Source organism: Ipomoea triloba, chromosome 7 (assembly GCF_003576645.1).
Source record: "Ipomoea triloba cultivar NCNSP0323 chromosome 7, ASM357664v1".
Classification (NCBI taxonomy): domain Eukaryota; kingdom Viridiplantae; phylum Streptophyta; class Magnoliopsida; order Solanales; family Convolvulaceae; genus Ipomoea; species Ipomoea triloba.
The window spans coordinates 17,434,248-17,450,893 of NC_044922.1; the positions used below are offsets into that span (position 1 = coordinate 17,434,248).

Here is a 16,646-nt window from a genome sequence, read left to right on the forward strand (position 1 = left end):
TAATTAATTTTTATACTTACCCTCTATTATATTATTTTCTTCCTTTAAATACCACAACATTCTGTTAGTATAAATTTTAGTAACAGAATATTCCGTTAACTATTTTAACTTACTCATTGATTTCTAAAGAAAGATCTTAGGTTCGAACCCCATCGCAATTAGAGTCAGCATAATTGTTAAAATAGACTACAAATATGTTAGAGTGTATTAAAAAACGCAATATAAAATTTAACAAGAACTTTGCTCAATTATATTATAATTTTGCATTATTGATAACGATTTAGGTGATTATGATATTCATATTTTTTGTTTGTATTTCTATAATGGTACAATTGTACATTACTTTACAAATATTGTACTATTTTTTTATTAAACAAAATTGTACTTATTATATAATTGTCAAGGCAAATTCACATCTTCTTACATCATAATACGTTGTTCTCTATGCTACCACCAGCAACAAAGAGGCATTGTTGACTCTTTGTGCTTCAATAGGTTACGTTGAGAAAGTATAGATGAATAAATACTACAACGTAATAGAGCCAGTAGCACTAAAAAAACTAGGGGCGGCGGTCATACGGATATTAAGAATGTAAATTTATATCATTCAAATTAAAAAGAAAAATATTATGACAATATGATTTATTCAATCTACTTGCATATGAAATGAGGTTGGCAACAAGTGAACAACCATTAATTATATTGTTTGCTGGGAACTAATAAGAAGGGATTATTGAAAACATTCATTGTGGACGTCGGCGGAGAAGGGATTGAAGCCAGAATTGAGAATGAGTTGAAGTGGAGGAGTAAGAGGCTTTGGCATATCATTCCATTCATACCAATCCCAACCCTCACACCTGTCTGGTTCAACGTTTTCTGGAATCTGATCAGGATCGCTCAGTTCTGCTCGGATCAATAGCACAACATAATGTGATGGTTTAGCTTCGTTGTGAAACACATGGTTTATGACCTTCAGAGTCTGTATGTTCTTCAGCTCTAACCCTGCTTCTTCCATTACCTCTCTTGCAGCACACTCTTCAAAAACTTCTCCTGCACATAAATGAACATACAAATAAATACACGCATTGTAAGGTACCCTCGGACAATGATTACAGGTTTCCCTCGTTACCTAAAAAAATATTAAGATTGAATGAATATATTAAGGTACTATACATACCAAATTCAAGATGACCACTGGGGACGGAGAAACAAGAAGTGCCAGCACCGGCGAGGCGTTTTCCGACCAACACCTTCTCGCCTTTCAGTATGAAAACCGCCACTGCTACTTGAGGAACCTTATCACTGCTCATTTTCTAGGGTTTTAGCTAAACCAAGTGGATAATAATAATAATACTGAATGTATAAAGTTGTACTTGTGGTTGTGAATTTAAGCTAAGTGGGTTGGTATGTTTGTTGGGTGTTTTGGCTCCTTTTATAGTGCAGCAAGGGCCAAAGGCTGCTGGCTGCATGCATGTATCGTATAAGGTATCAGCAGTAGCATACCTTCTTGGAACTATATATGAAGTCAATGGAAGACAAATTAAAGTATGTACTATATACAACATAAGTGCTACTGTTTGTATTTCTACAACTTTTAAGGTAAGAATTACGTTATGATTACGAGAGCCTACGTGCATACTGCTTTCGATTTAGTAATACCACATAGTTTACAAGTATTTAGGGTCCATGAATTAATATATCCCGCAATTTATCTCTTTTATTATAAAATTTGCATAATAACTAATAAGAGTGAGCTATTATGTATTAAAATGAATTTTTGTAGTGGTATATATATATATATATATATATATATATATATATATATATAGACTAATAATTTATCTTTATCTATTTTTGTTATGTATTAATAATGAAGGCAAAAATTTACAGTCTCATGAATCCTGATTTATGAGACAGGTTGTGTCTCATAAGTATTGCATTTTTGTTCATAAGTATCTTCTTCAACTCTTAAATATTACATTTTGATTTTTCTTTCAGAAAAAAAAATTTTTGATTTAAAAATATTATAATTTTATCAAAAGTATCACATATTCATCATAATTATTACACCAACAATCAATTTGTCCATTATTAATATTACACTTTTTCTCATAATCAACTCTCAAACTCTAAATATTACATTTTGAATTAAACTATTAAATTTTTTTCAAAATTATCATAGTATTCCTCTAAGTATTATATTTTTTTTTCTTATAAGTAACAATTAGTCTATCCCTTATTAGTATTGCATTTTTATTATATGTATTACATTCTCATTTAGATCTAATAAATCTTACGAATAAAAATTCGTGACACGATATCTCAGGAGTGTGAGACACCCAAAAATGAACTTTCGTTTACGCCATCCTCGGAGTCCAAGTAATGTTTGAGATTTCGAAATCGCCTAAAGATTGGTTAGAGTTATTTCCACTTTTGATCCCACGAGTATGAGACCATTTTCACATTTGGTCCCCGACTATAAATTAAAATTATATTACAAATTTAAATTTACAAACACTAAATATTTTGTAAAAAAATACAAATTATTTAATTAAAAGGGGTATTAGTAGTTAATTCTAGGATTAGGGAATCAGCCAACCAAATCTGAAAATTTTAATAATCGAGAACTATATGTGGCAAAGATTTAAAAGTTGTGAGACCAAATCTGAAAATTTTAATAGTTGGGGGTCAAATGTGACAATGATTTAAAAGTCGTAGGATCATATCTAAAAAAATTTAATATTTAAAGACCAAATATGACAATGGTTTAAAAATAGTAAGATCAAATCTAAAAATTTTAATAATTGAGGCCAAATATAGGAATAATTTGATATTCATGGAGTCAAAAGTGGAAATAGTTTATATTGGTTGTTGACGGTGGTGGGCCTTCTTGAAAGGCGGCGTGGACCCACTTTAGATGGTCATACAGAGCTTCCAAAGAAGGTAAGTTGATTCTTGCAATTTTTCTTTTAACGAGGTTTTCTCCTCGCCCCGTGACCTTAGCCGGTAAAGGACCACGAGGAGGTAAACCAGCTTAGGTTACCCATAGCTGACCGGCTCAAACCCAGGGGTTTGAGGAACGAACCTCCAACCTCTCAGCAATAGGTAAAACAGTCTTACCACTTGGGTTGTCCTTACGGACGATTCTTGCAATTTTTCAATGAAGGAATAGTAGCCAACTATTCTTTTGCGGGTCACACAAGAGTGTGACCGTATCGTGAATCTTTATCTATAAGACGGGTCGAATCAAAATAAAATATAATTTTTTTTCATAATTTAGTATTGCATTTGCTAGTATAAGTATTACATTTCATCTTAACCTAACTCGTTTATAAAGATTCGTGAGACAGTCTCACACAAGTTTTTGCTTTCTTTTGCATGTTTTCTGTCATTTTATAAAAAACTATGGCTATTTAAAAATAATATTTAAAAGTATTTTAACATGAGACAAAAATTTAATACACAATATTTTTTTTAAAATATCTACACACAAATCATGTTGGCAGACACATGATGACTTGACTAATCAAAGGTGAGAATAATTAATTTAGAATGGATTAAGAAGACTTATTAAAGTTCTCAAAAGAATTAAATTCAAAAGGTATTATAGTGATTGATTTGACATTGAAGTTGACTGTGTGGAGAAAATATTGACTATGTCAAAGACTGCTCCACTTTCGTTTTAACATTACAAATTAAGAATGAAAAAGTAAAAATAAAATTCCAATATTAATTGTTTCAAATTAAAGATGAAAATTTATTTTCCGATCAAAAGTAGTGTACAAAAAAGTTGTTTGATAGATTGCCTTAATTTTTGTTTGAGTACTACTGACACTGTTACAATGTACACTGTTACTATGTCAATGGCTTGAACCCACTCCCATCATCCATGTGGAAGTGTTAACCGGGACACCAGATGCCACTAGACCACAAGGTCTTTGGCAAAGATTGTCTTAATTTGGTTGTAAATATATATGAATTAGAATTAAATTAAATAAATAATTAAAATATAGATAAAAAAAATATAAAAAATATAAATTACATACACATGTGTATGTGTGTATTAAAGTTCATATTTAATGCATGCATCAACAATGACATTTTTATTATTAATTTATTTTTATTTTTTAATTTCATTGTTTAAAAGTAGGGGGAAATGGTAATGAGTTTTATAATTACTTAAGGAGTTTGAATCAAATAGTATGTTCAAATTATTCAGTGAATTAAATATTCGGGTTTTAAATATTCACAATTTACCTTTAAAAAATTTACAATTTGTATACTATGAATACACAATGTTAATGTACACAATTTATGTGTTTTCACCACACTCGTTACTCGTGTTCTTTCTACTCCTCCAAACCCATGCACCCTTAGGCTATCCTTAGCTTATCCCTGCAAATTTCTCCCACTTTTTAAAATGTGTCTCACTTCCCCATCATCAAATTTGCAAATTCTTCACTATTTGTTCTACATCCTTGCAATATTTTTCTCACTTTCAAAAGTGGTCTTAGTTTCATATTATATTATAAATATAATAACCAAATAATATAATAAGAAATAAAAAAGTACACAATTTACCAGCTTTTTCTCCCACTTTCTCATTCTATCTCTCCTCTTGCTAATTTAGCAATTTCTCTCTCCTCTTGCAACACACATGACATTAAATAATAATAATAATAATAATAACTCTCTCTTGCCACATAGATTATAAAGGAGAGATTGGTAAGGTTGAGGGCAGTCTTAGCTTGTAAATCTGAGTCAACACTCAAAAGTCATTGCAAGATTTAATTTCCTACCACTAACTTAGGATTTTCTGTAAAAATTAAAATAGCATTTTAAAACAATTTTCGACAATTTTAAAAATTAAGAAAACTACTTATCGCTATTTTTGATATTTAATAAAAAATGGTTAGTAACACTAACCACTCCATGAAGTCATGAACAAGGGCTGCTTGCATGTATCTGATAATCAGCATACTCTTTTGGAACTACAAAGAGTCAATGGAAGACAAATATAAGTAGTATATACATAAATAAATACAACTGTTTGTATTTCTAGAACTTTAAGGTAATAATTACGTTATGATTACGGGAGACTACGTGCGTACTGCCTTCATTCGAAACCCTGTTTATTTACATGTTAATAATGAAAGTTAGTTCCGTTTGTTAAAAAAAAAAAAGAATATATTTTTTGAGCACTAGTAATTAATATTGTTGGTACAAAAAATTATGATACATATTCAAACTCCATATTCAAGGTGCTAAATTGCGTACTGTTAAGAGAAGTCAACTATAGGAGCAGTGACGCCGAATTTGCAGTGAATTGTGCAAATATAACACCCCTCTTTTAAAGTTCTTTTTAAGAATTTTGTGCCCTGTTCTTTAGCCAATCACTTTTTTTTTCTCACTCCTCTACAAAAATAAATAAATAAAAAAGCAATAGAAACATGTATATTTAGATTACCAGTGCAGCCAAACGCAGACATTAAGGTGAAGCAATTTACTCTAAAACAAGAGCCAAAACATGAGCAAAGTATGTGGAACCATCTCCCTATGAAAAATCCATCATTAAATACCATTCATCTATTTCTCAACCAAAACAATGAATGCGTCTAGTAGAATGTAATGCAGTAGTGTTATAAATCCTTCTTGCACATGGCATGCATATCATGGTGCCTGCAATGCATAACATTGAGGACTAACCTATAGGATGGTAATGGGCACAACGATTATCGAAGTCGCTGACTCGACAATGGCAGATGCGACAAAGACGGGAAGAGGATGCCATGTCTCGACAGTACAGTGGCGGAGACGGGAAGAGACGGCTTTGGTGGATGAGCGACGGGGACATGGAGGCTAAGACGTCTAGACGGCGTACGAAGGGAGACTGGATGGGCGAGAAGGCTGAGAGGATGGAGCTGACGAGAAGATGAGTTTGAGCTGTGAGCTGTGAAGAGTTTGTGACGGGGAACGAGTGAACGACTACAGGGAATTTTGTTTTTTGTTTGAGGAGGAAAGAGAACCGCCAAAAAACTTTGACGTTTTGAGCAAAAATTTGTGAAAATGGGCATTCTTACCGCCCAAAGACTTAAATATTTCAATTTTCGTTGGATGCTATTTAATAGTATCTACCATTTTGCATTTAACCCCGTCAATTCAATTTTTTGTTCAACGCGTAATGGTTGGATGGAAATTCTGTTCAACATTTGTGTCGGTCGGAACCTCCGTCCAACGCGCTAGTGTTGGACGGAGATTTCATCCAACTTTTCGTTCATCCCTATTTGCGACGGAAAATTGTGATTTTTTATAAATTACCGATGAACATTATTTTTGGATATCATGGATGAAAATGTTGGACGGAAATAACGAAATTTCCAGCAGTGAGTTATACTTAAAAATATACTTACTAGTTGCATGAAATAAAAATATAATCTTATAAATAATATAAGAAATGTTGAACTACATATACTACAAAGTTTTTATAAGCAGGTCCATAAAATCCAGATGGAATACAACACCTCAATTCATTCTACAATTAAAACAAGCTGCAAAACTAATTTTTTTTCCAAAGTTTTTTTTTTTTAATTTTAAAATGTGATTATAATTTTTTTTTTTTTAGTATTTTTGTCTCTTATTAGAATGTATGTATATAGTATTTGTCCTACTAAGATTTAAATCTGTGATCTCGCATTTAGAAGAACCACAAAGGTGACATTAAAGTAGAAGCGATTTGGCAAATTATAGTTTATTTTGCCTCAAATATCATCAAAGGATTCTATTTAATCAATTTTTCGAATCAAATATAATCAACGGATTCCGTTTAATCACTCCATATTTATTTTTGATTACCAAAATGGCAAAATTCTAGAAATCGCATATACCATATATAATGTATAAAAATATACCAAACCAAACAACACCCAAAACAAATTTTTTTTTTTAAATGTATAAATAAAATATTAAAAAACTGTTCCCTGTAACTGCGCAGCAATCGCCACTTGTAACCATCTCGCAAGTCGCTTCCCCCTCCGCTCTCCTCTCCACGGTGAAGAAAATACATCACCTCAATTCATAAAGCTTAGGAGACGAGCTTCCACATTCACTTTCTTCCTCTTCTCCACACCTACACCATCTATACGTAACAATGACGGACATCACCGACGACATTGCCCAGGAGATCTCGTTCCAGAACTTCGAGGACGACTGCCGGCTGCTCCAGAGCCTTCTCAACGATGTGCTCCAGAGGGAGTTGGGTCCCACGTTCATGGATAAAGTTGAACGGACTCGTTGCCTCGCTCAGGTACGCTGTGTTTAATTTATTTGCTTTCATTTCCATTATCGTTCTGTTTCTGTTTCTGTTTTGTGTTTTAATTTCTGTTTATACGCGTTATTGTTTTTTAGTTTCGCACGTGCAGGTGATTTCGATTACTGTTTTTCGTGAATTATGTTAGATTGATTGATTGTGGATTTGATGATGATTTGATAGTTTATTTATTACTGTTTTTCGTGAATTATGTTAGCTTTGATTGATTGTGGATTTGATGATGATTTGATAGTTTATTTCAGTCATAGATATTAGATGTAGATCAGATCATGCCTCACTCTCTTTAGCTTCTGGTATGAGGCATAGTGTATGCTACATTCACGAATCATGTTATGTATTGATCGAATATACAATATATACTCATAGTTTGAAATCATATTGGTGCGGACTTATGGAACAATGTTTATGAATTCAGAGTGCATGCAACATGAGAATAGCAGGGATTGAAGATACAGCATACCTTCTGGAGAAACAATTGGCTTCGGAACTGTCTAAAATGACACTCGAGGAAGCTCTGTCGCTTGCTCGCACATTTAGTCACTATCTTAGTTTGATGGGAATTGCAGAAACTCATCACAGGTGATTTGATGCTTGTTTAACTTGTTCAGTTCAATTCAATTGTTGTCCCATGCATGGGAATGTTATTTGGTATTACAAGAAAAATACTGCAAAATTAGAGCTTCAGTACTGGTTCTACATTCTCTTACTTTCAATTGCTATGTTACTCTTTCAGAATTTTTACATTTGCAACATTGTGAAATGCTTTTTCACCTTGAGGATTTTTAGAGCATTACTACAAATTGTAATAGGTTTTGACATATGCAGTACTGAAAAGCAACTCCTTTATTTTCCCTCTTTTTGTGGGATTTCTCCTCTTGCCTTTTCATAGTGATTTTCCCTAACTTTGCAGAAATTTCTGCCATGCTATATCAGATAGTTTAATCATTCTGTATCACAATTCTTCATTTATGTATGTATTATACAAGTTGAGGAGTTTACTGAATCTGAAAAACAAACTGATATGTAATCTTACAGAGTGCGAAAAGGACAAGACGAGCCACAGTTATCAAAATCTTGTGATGACACTTTCAATCAACTACTTCAAAGTGGTGTTTCCCCTGATGAACTGTACGACACTGTTTGTAAGCAGGTGATCAATTTTTTTATTTTATTTTTATTTTATTTTTTTTTTGTTTTTTGTTTGCTTTTTAAAATAATTTTTACAGGGAAATTCTACCCTGAAGTTTATAGTATCTCATATTCATTGTTACTAGTTTACTACAAGATTTGTTGTTGACTTCTTTTTTCAGGTGGTTGAGATTGTACTTACTGCACATCCCACTCAAATAAACCGCCGTACCTTACAGTACAAACACATTCGAATTGCGGTACATTTTCTCTAGTATATTTCGTAGTCACACAACTCTATAACTTAGAACTTGAAATCTCAAGATTTTAATCTTTGCAGCACCTTTTGGAGTACAATGACCGACCTGATCTTGGAATTGAAGATCGAGATATGCTGATTGAAGATTTGGTGGGTGTTTTTCTTAGGGTGATTAGATACAAGGAAAGCCTAAGATGTCAAAGCTATTAGAAATTTCAGTCATCTACTGTTTTTGTTGTTATAGGTGAGAGAGATAACTTCAATATGGCAAACAGATGAGCTTAGGCGCCACAAACCCACTCCAGTTGATGAAGCCCGGGCTGGTAACCTATTGGAAAACTATAATAAATTTTGGCTTTATATATTTTTCTTCAAATTCCAGAAAGATAACCCCTGAAAACTTTCAGGCTTAAATATTGTTGAGCAGACTCTCTGGAAAGCAGTGCCACATTATCTACGTCGTGTCAGCAATGCTCTGAAAAAGGTTTAGTTCTTCTTGTTATTTAGACCACCATTCAAATTAAAATTTAAGAAGTTTATGACAAGCCCGGCCCATTCTTTTCAGCATACTGGAAGACCTCTTCCATTGACATGCACACCAATAAAATTTGGGTCTTGGATGGGGGGTGATAGAGATGGAAATCCAAATGTGACATCAAAGGTAATGTTTTGCATGCTAATATCTCACTTGTCTTGTATGAAGTTCCTATTCTTTGTCTTGTTCTTACACAAATGTTTTTCTTTTGTTTTAGGTCACAAAAGATGTCTCTCTTTTGTCCAGATGGATGGCCATTGATCTCTATGTAAGAGAAATTGATACTCTCAGGTTTGAACTTTCAATGAACCAATGCAGTGATAGATTATCAAGATTGGCACATGAAATCTTAGAAAAAGGTCTGCCTTGTGAATCCTTTTCTTTTAACTTTGCTTAGAGGCACGTGGATATGTAGTTGTTATTTCCTTTGGTATCATGCTTATCTGTTCATTTATTTTTAATGGCATGCCTTTAGGTCTATTAGTGATGGGGTGATGGATTAGTTAACATTCTTTTACATACCTACTTGAGCATATGTAGATCTCTGCAAGAAGGAACTGTCATTCTGATTTTTAACTGAAATATAGGAAACCTCTAACAAAAGAGAGTAAAATAATGGTAAATTTTCAAATGTCAAATTTGACCCTAAATGACCAGCTAACCTAGCCTGTGTTTTGATTGTTACTTGAACCTTGCTCAGAAAATGCAGCTGAGGATCGTAATGACAGGAATCAGCCTTCAATTTTGAGTCAGTCGAAACACCAGGGCCCACATGCTCTACCTTTTCCTTCGCAGCTCCCTACTGGAGCTGATCGACCCTCTTGCACAGGTTTGGTTTTGTTTCTTGTCATTTATTTCGTTATGGCTTTCTTTCAATCGACACTGTCAGTTTGAATTTCCACAGGAAAAGTGAAAATAATGAAAATTTTGCACTAAATACCATAATCCTTTAAATTCTTAAATTCTGGATTGAAACGATTGATTGAAATTGATTACTTATGGTATTTTATTTGACGGACCATGCTACACACCCTTACATTTATCACTCACAAACAACCACTTCTTGATGTGACAATTGCATGTTTGGGTAGTTATTGCATGTTTGTGATGTGGCATTTGCCACATCAGGGAGTGACTTAGCATTTTCCTTTATTTGATGCTTTGGAAGTGTTGGCATAAAGAAAAGATCTGGAGCTGTATTCTAGTTGTACCACATAAAGAATTAAAAAAAAAAAAAAAAAAAAAAAAAACCTAAGGATTAAGGACTCCAAGATCTTCACCTCTTACAACTCATATTTGTGAGTTCTGTTTCAAGAAACAAACATGACCATACTTGCAAGGTGCTGGATTAATTCATAGTTCCAGGGTGAAAGCTGTCATAAGTGTAATACCTCAAACCAACATTTGTTACCTCTTACAGACTCAAAACTCTTTAGATCTTAAATGGCTTGAATAGTAGGTGCTCCTTGCAGTAAAGATGAATCATATTTTCATTGGTTATTTATCTGCCCATTTCAGAACGCAATGATGTTGAGTCTCGCTATCCTCGGTTGGATGTTCCTGGGACGGAATTCAAGCCACTAAATCGTCAGGTGAAGCTGTTTCTGCAACACCTTTGGTTAACATGTGTATACACACAAATGAACACATTGTTGCATGCTATGTTATCAAATGGGCACTTATATTTTTATTATCTTACCTCTATGTTTTGAATGTCATGCGCATCCTTCTACAGGATGGTCAAGCTCCTCCAAGAAATTTTTCTGCTGATTCCCTTAGAAGTATTCAAAAAGCAAATACAAATGGCAATGCTCCTGCTCCAGCAGTTACACGCGTTGCTTCCTTTAACTCCAGTCAGGTTGTTGCTCAAAGGAAGCTTTTTGCTGAATCTCAGATTGGAAGAACCAGTTTTCACAAGCTTCTGGAACCAAGCTTGTCTCAAAAGCCTGGGATGGCCCCTTACCGGATTGTCCTTGGAGATGTGAAAGAAAAGGTACTGTACCAACACAAGAAATGAATCAGTCTTTGGGTGGAATCTTTAAATAATGTTTTTGAAAGTTTGAAATTAACACTGAGGAATTGTAGAGAAACTTTGTTACAATTTGGTAGGGTCAAACCTGTTATATTCTCATGGCTTAGCTATGGTGCTATGACTGTGAAAATGTTTTACCAGACAAATGAAGATAAAATGATTCTCAAAGATGATGTTAACAGTTGACTGACTTGAAGATGTTGAGGTAATGGAGACTAGCTATCACCTAAATTAGAGTGCAGAACACTATTTATAAAATGGGCAAATACTATTGTCCTTTGAATTGATTTTTGACAAGTTAACTTCCAGCCTTATTGAATAATAAATGCATTTAAGGTTTAACAAGTGAGGATTTTCATTATTCTGTGTCCTCCCTTGCAAACTATGCCTTTGGCAATGGTCAAACATGAGTTTACATATTCAGAAATTTCAGTCTTGAGCTGTGCTCTGTTTGTGTCATTCAGTTGCATAATATATCCTTTTCATAACCAGCTCCTGAAGACAAGGAGGCGGCTTGAACTACTACTTGAGGATCTTCCTTGTGATTATGATCCTTGGGATTATTATGAAACATCAGATCAGCTTCTTGAACCACTACTACTGTGCTATGATTCACTGGTAAAAATGAGATCTCTTTGCTTTCTCAATAATGCCTTTCCTTTATTTCTTCATTCTATGAAGATACGAATGATCATCAGCATACATATTTTTTTGTCATAGACCAAAAAACTAATCACTATTTTATGCAGCAATCATGTGGATCTGGGGTTCTAGCAGATGGTAGGCTTGCTGACTTGATCAGGCGACTTGCTACTTTTGGGATGGTATTGATGAAGCTTGACCTTCGTCAGGTATACAGCACGATATTCTTCTTTTTAATAATAATAATAATATTATTATTATTATTTTTATTATTATTATTATTATGCCAAGGTACTTTAGGGAGGGAATATATCCTTACAGTTTCTGTAATGCTTCAGGAATCTGCCCGGCACTCTGAGACGCTTGATGCAATTACCAAATACCTAGACATGGGTACATATAGTGAGTGGGATGAAGATCGTAAGCTGGAATTTCTGACTAGAGAGTTGAAAGGGAAGAGGCCTTTAGTCCCTCCAACTATAAAGGTTGTGTGCTTGCATGAGATTGAAATGCATACCTTTGCTCCATATATATTCTCCACACTATGAGTCGTATAATAACTTAAACAAACTGAATGACACAAACTCCACTTCCTATGGAAGGTTATATTGTAAGAAATTTTGTTATTCCTTCTTTCTAAGTAGCCAAACCCCACTTTTTGCTTACCTCCTTGTCATTCAAGCATCACCCATCTGTACAGGTATAGAATTCTGTTACAGCTATCTTTTGACTGATGGTTTCACTTAGTAAAGAGCTGTTTTTCTAGTGTTAGGATTTCTACTTTGTCCACTTAAAAACATCACAATGTTTTATTATTATTATTTTTTTTGTTTTTCTATTTTCTTGTAAAGGTTGCTCCTGATGTCAAAGAAGTCTTGGACACCTTTAGGGTTGCAGCTGAATTAGGGAGTGACTCACTTGGAGCGTATGTTATCTCCATGGCCTCAAATGTATGAACATGTACTCATTTATTTTGGTTGTTGTTGTTGTTATTATTATTATTATTAATATCATCATCATTACATATTACAGACGCGCATACATGATTACAAACTCTATAAGGAGTATTATTATTATTAATGTTTTTATGCATTACACACACTTGTCTTTTCCCATAACAAAGACACTACCAGTATTAATGTTTGCATAACTCTGCTTATTTGTAGGCTAGTGATGTCCTTGCTGTGGAGCTTTTACAGAAGGACGCACGCCTTGCTGTTGCTGGTGAACAGGGCAAACCATGTCCTGCTGGAACGTAAGAGTGAATTGTTACTTTGTTGTGGTATCAATAATTAACTTGTTTGTTAACTTTAGACAAAAATTGCTCCATATCTCTGTTTATTCCTCCATGAGACTGATGATACAGGATAGAAATAGCTGAACTTATCTAGTTGGAGTTGGTCATATGATTCTATTTCTCCTTTCAACTCAATTGTATACCAAAGCATTGATAGAACATGTGCAAACCATCTTATTCTTAGTGTATCTCAAATGTGGCTAAGTATGTGAGGCAGAGCTCCCAACTAAGTGGAATCTTATTCTTTGTGTAGCTCAAATGTGGCTAAGTATGCGCAAACCATCTTATTCTTTGTGTAGCCTCTGCATGTGACAAAATCAATTTAATATGCTTTTGAGATGCCAAATTCTAAGTTTAATTTGAAAATCAATTTCACATTTGAAATAGACTTCGGGTGGCTCCCCTGTTTGAGACTGTGAAGGACTTGAGGGCAGCTGGGTCAGTAATAAGGAAACTACTATCGATTGATTGGTACAGAGAGCACATCATAAAGAACCATAATGGGCATCAAGAGGTACCTATATCTTGGCGCATTAATTAATCAATCAATTTACTAAATTGGTTTCATCTCATGCTTTCTGTGCATAGGTAATGGTTGGCTATTCGGACTCTGGGAAAGATGCTGGACGCTTTACTGCTGCATGGGAGCTATACAAAGCTCAAGAAGATGTTGTTGCTGCATGTAATGAATTTGGTATTAAGGTCACTTTGTTCCATGGTCGTGGAGGAAGCATTGGCCGTGGTGGTGGTCCAACATATCTTGCCATCCAATCCCAGCCACCTGGTTCCGTTATGGTTAGTCTGTCTGTCTACTAGCATTGAAACTCTTAGACTTTCTGATTGTTATGGCCAAGAACTTATTTAGACAATGGCTGGCTTTAATTTTTTGATAAAATCAACAGGGTACACTCCGGTCAACTGAACAAGGAGAAATGGTTCAGGCAAAATTCGGACTACCTCAGGTGGCTGTACGGCAACTTGAGATCTACACAACAGCAGTGCTACTTGCTACCTTACAGCCACCACAACCACCTAGAGAACAAAAGTGGCGCAGTTTAATGGAAGACATCTCAAATAGTAGCTGCAACAGTTACCGAAGCACAGTGTATGAAAACCCAGAGTTCCTCACTTACTTCAATGAAGCTACACCTCAGGCTGAGCTTGGCTATCTCAATATCGGAAGCCGACCATCAAGAAGAAAGAGCTCAGTAGGTATTGGGCATCTCCGCGCAATTCCATGGATATTTGCATGGACCCAAACCCGATTTGTTCTTCCTGCTTGGCTTGGAGTTGGAGCTGGCCTGAAAGGGGTTTGTGACAAAGGAAATACCAACGACTTAAAAGAAATGTACAAAGAATGGTCCTTCTTCCAGTCCACAGTTGATCTCATAGAGATGGTTTTGGGGAAGGCAGACAGCCCCATAGCAAAGCATTATGATGAAGTCTTGGTGTCTCCAAACCGGCAAGCACTTGGTGCAGAACTAAGGAGTGAACTTCTGGCAACAGAAAAGTATGTGTTGTTGGTCACTGGACATGAGAAGCTGTCTGACAACAACCGGAGTCTGCGCAGGTTGATTGAGAGCAGGCTTCCGTATCTGAATCCTTTGAACATTCTTCAGGTAGAGGTATTAAAGAGGTTGAGACGCGATGATGATAACAACAAACTTCGAGACGCGTTGCTTATTACCATCAATGGAATTGCTGCTGGCATGCGGAATACTGGCTAAATCTATTGCAATGACTTCTTAAACTGGTTAACATAACAGGGTAGATAACCGATGCGGTTATCATGAGACTACTACACTAGTTAGTGAACATCGTCTAGTAGATATATATATATATATATGCTTCCACGTTCATTCATCTGCTTATAAGATGATATGATCGTTGTTGATGGTATGGTTTTGGCGTCTTCAAATGTGTGTTTCCATTAAGATTATATGCGCTCAGTTCCATTTGAAAGGATAACTGAGTATAGATAGTGGTTTTGCTCTAGCTTTCTTTGTTTAATTTTTACCCACTGTTGTTGCCTTTTTCATTTATTTTCCTTTTCTTGTGACAAAATGTGGAATGGCCTGAGCCGCTTCTACACTGCTGTTTGTGACACTTGATCCTTTATCTTTTGTGATAAATTTCACATTTGTTACCAATTGAGCTGTTTATGTGGACATTTATTTTCATTTTCTTTATAGCATGTACGTGAGAAGTTTTCTTTTCTATTTTCTTTTTTCTTTTTTTTTTTCCCTGTTAATTTTGTGGAATTTTTTGGAATGGAATTTAATTGGCTAATTGCTAATAGTTCTTTAGATTTCAAAAGTTTCGATTCCTTGTGAATATATATATGTGATATGTCCAAATCTGTTATGTTCCTTCAAAGTCAATCCTAAACTTTGGACCACATTGCAATTGATAACCAAAATCCCCTTAATCCTCACCTTTTTTTTAGTTGTTGCATCATTCTCACCTTTTTCAAACACTCTTCTTGTTCTTTCATGGAAATTGGTTTAGTCATGGAGTAAATCGGAGTCATCGTACCATAATAGATAAGCATGCATGCATTCAAATATATTCCCAATGTCTCAATCAAGAACACTTCGATCGAACCCTATTCATAATAGTTTGTAAGTCCCAAACAAGCAAACGTAAACATGATTAATCAATAAAGTGGTCTTAATCAAAAGGTACTTTTTATAAGATAATGTGGTGTTTTTTACCGAATTCAATTTTTGAGGATTCAAGCAAATTGATGAATACATAAGACCGATCGACTACAAGTTTTTAAGCCAGCAAGCATGGCATGGACCTGGAGTGAAGCAGGTGAATTCAGAGTTGGCTCCGGGGTTGACTGTGTTGCGAGTTCAACTAGATGTGAGCTTAAGGGGCAAACTTGAGAGCAATTCAAGATTGGCATAGAGGTCGGTGTCTGCGCATAGGTCAGTGTGCCCAAGATCATCCTTGACATCTGGGATCGATCACCGAGGTTGGCTAGGGGACCTTAGGGTCGACCTCCCGGGTCGGTTTACGGGATCGACCATGACGTGGTTGTTGGATAATGACTAAGTCATGTAGCTAGTGACCAAACAGAAGTTAGAGAGCTAGTATAAATAGTAGAGTCATTGTCTAGTTTATGATACACTTTATTTCGTTCTAAGACTTGAATTGTAATACATTAACATTCAATAGCAAAATATAAAATTCTTTGTCTCTTTCGAATACTTTCTTTGTCATTCCTATTTCATTAACCTTATTAGGTTAATTAATTCAAACTCCAATTAATTTTCTCCATCACCAACTATCAATTAACTAATAAAGAAAAATAATAATTCCAAACTGCAAAGGTTAAAAAGCTACACACTACAAGAAAAATGTACATAGACAACTATTTTTATTGGACTTTTTAATCGTTGTCTTAGTAAACAATCTGTT

At 34.7% G+C, this 16,646-nt stretch overlaps 2 protein-coding genes across 2 annotated transcripts; one reads left to right on the top strand and one right to left on the bottom strand.

The window, feature by feature from the left end:
* Positions 1–715: 715 nt before the first annotated feature.
* Positions 716–4,985, bottom strand: LOC116024713 (nudix hydrolase 1-like). The gene is made up of 3 exons (XM_031265688.1): positions 4,927–4,985; positions 1,178–1,302; positions 716–1,050 (listed from the first exon to the last, which is right to left on the bottom strand). The coding sequence occupies exons 1-3, from the start codon at positions 4,977–4,979 to the stop codon at positions 731–733; spliced, it is 498 nt and encodes a 165-aa protein (XP_031121548.1). The 5' UTR covers positions 4,980–4,985; the 3' UTR covers positions 716–730.
* A 2,071-nt stretch (positions 4,986–7,056) lies between these two features.
* LOC116025020 (phosphoenolpyruvate carboxylase 4-like) lies at positions 7,057–15,370 on the top strand. Its single transcript, XM_031266073.1, has 20 exons — positions 7,057–7,303; positions 7,743–7,906; positions 8,363–8,477; positions 8,638–8,715; positions 8,796–8,864; positions 8,959–9,037; positions 9,122–9,198; positions 9,280–9,375; positions 9,467–9,608; positions 9,950–10,078; positions 10,768–10,841; positions 10,985–11,242; positions 11,774–11,899; positions 12,031–12,132; positions 12,262–12,408; positions 12,775–12,873; positions 13,090–13,178; positions 13,608–13,734; positions 13,809–14,015; positions 14,123–15,370. The coding sequence occupies exons 1-20, from the start codon at positions 7,148–7,150 to the stop codon at positions 14,945–14,947; spliced, it is 3,159 nt and encodes a 1,052-aa protein (XP_031121933.1). The 5' UTR covers positions 7,057–7,147; the 3' UTR covers positions 14,948–15,370.
* The last annotated feature ends 1,276 nt before the right edge of the window (positions 15,371–16,646 follow it).

What these genes read in the sequence shown, in the direction of transcription:
- LOC116024713 (XM_031265688.1), bottom strand. Translation starts at nt 4,979, where the DNA reads ATGCTGATTATCAGATACATGCAAGCAGCCCTTGTTCATGACTTCATG. An exon ending in GTTCATGACTTCATGGAGTG is followed by an intron (nt 1,303 to 4,926) that starts GTTAGTGTTACT and finishes GAAAATGAGCAG; the next exon opens with TGATAAGGTTCCTCAAGTAG. An exon ending in CAGTGGTCATCTTGAATTTG is followed by an intron (nt 1,051 to 1,177) that starts GTATGTATAGTA and finishes ATTTATGTGCAG; the next exon opens with GAGAAGTTTTTGAAGAGTGT.
- LOC116025020 (XM_031266073.1), top strand. Translation starts at nt 7,148, where the DNA reads ATGACGGACATCACCGACGACATTGCCCAGGAGATCTCGTTCCAGAAC. An exon ending in ACGACACTGTTTGTAAGCAG is followed by an intron (nt 8,478 to 8,637) that starts GTGATCAATTTT and finishes TTCTTTTTTCAG; the next exon opens with GTGGTTGAGATTGTACTTAC. An exon ending in TAGTCCCTCCAACTATAAAG is followed by an intron (nt 12,409 to 12,774) that starts GTTGTGTGCTTG and finishes TTTCTTGTAAAG; the next exon opens with GTTGCTCCTGATGTCAAAGA.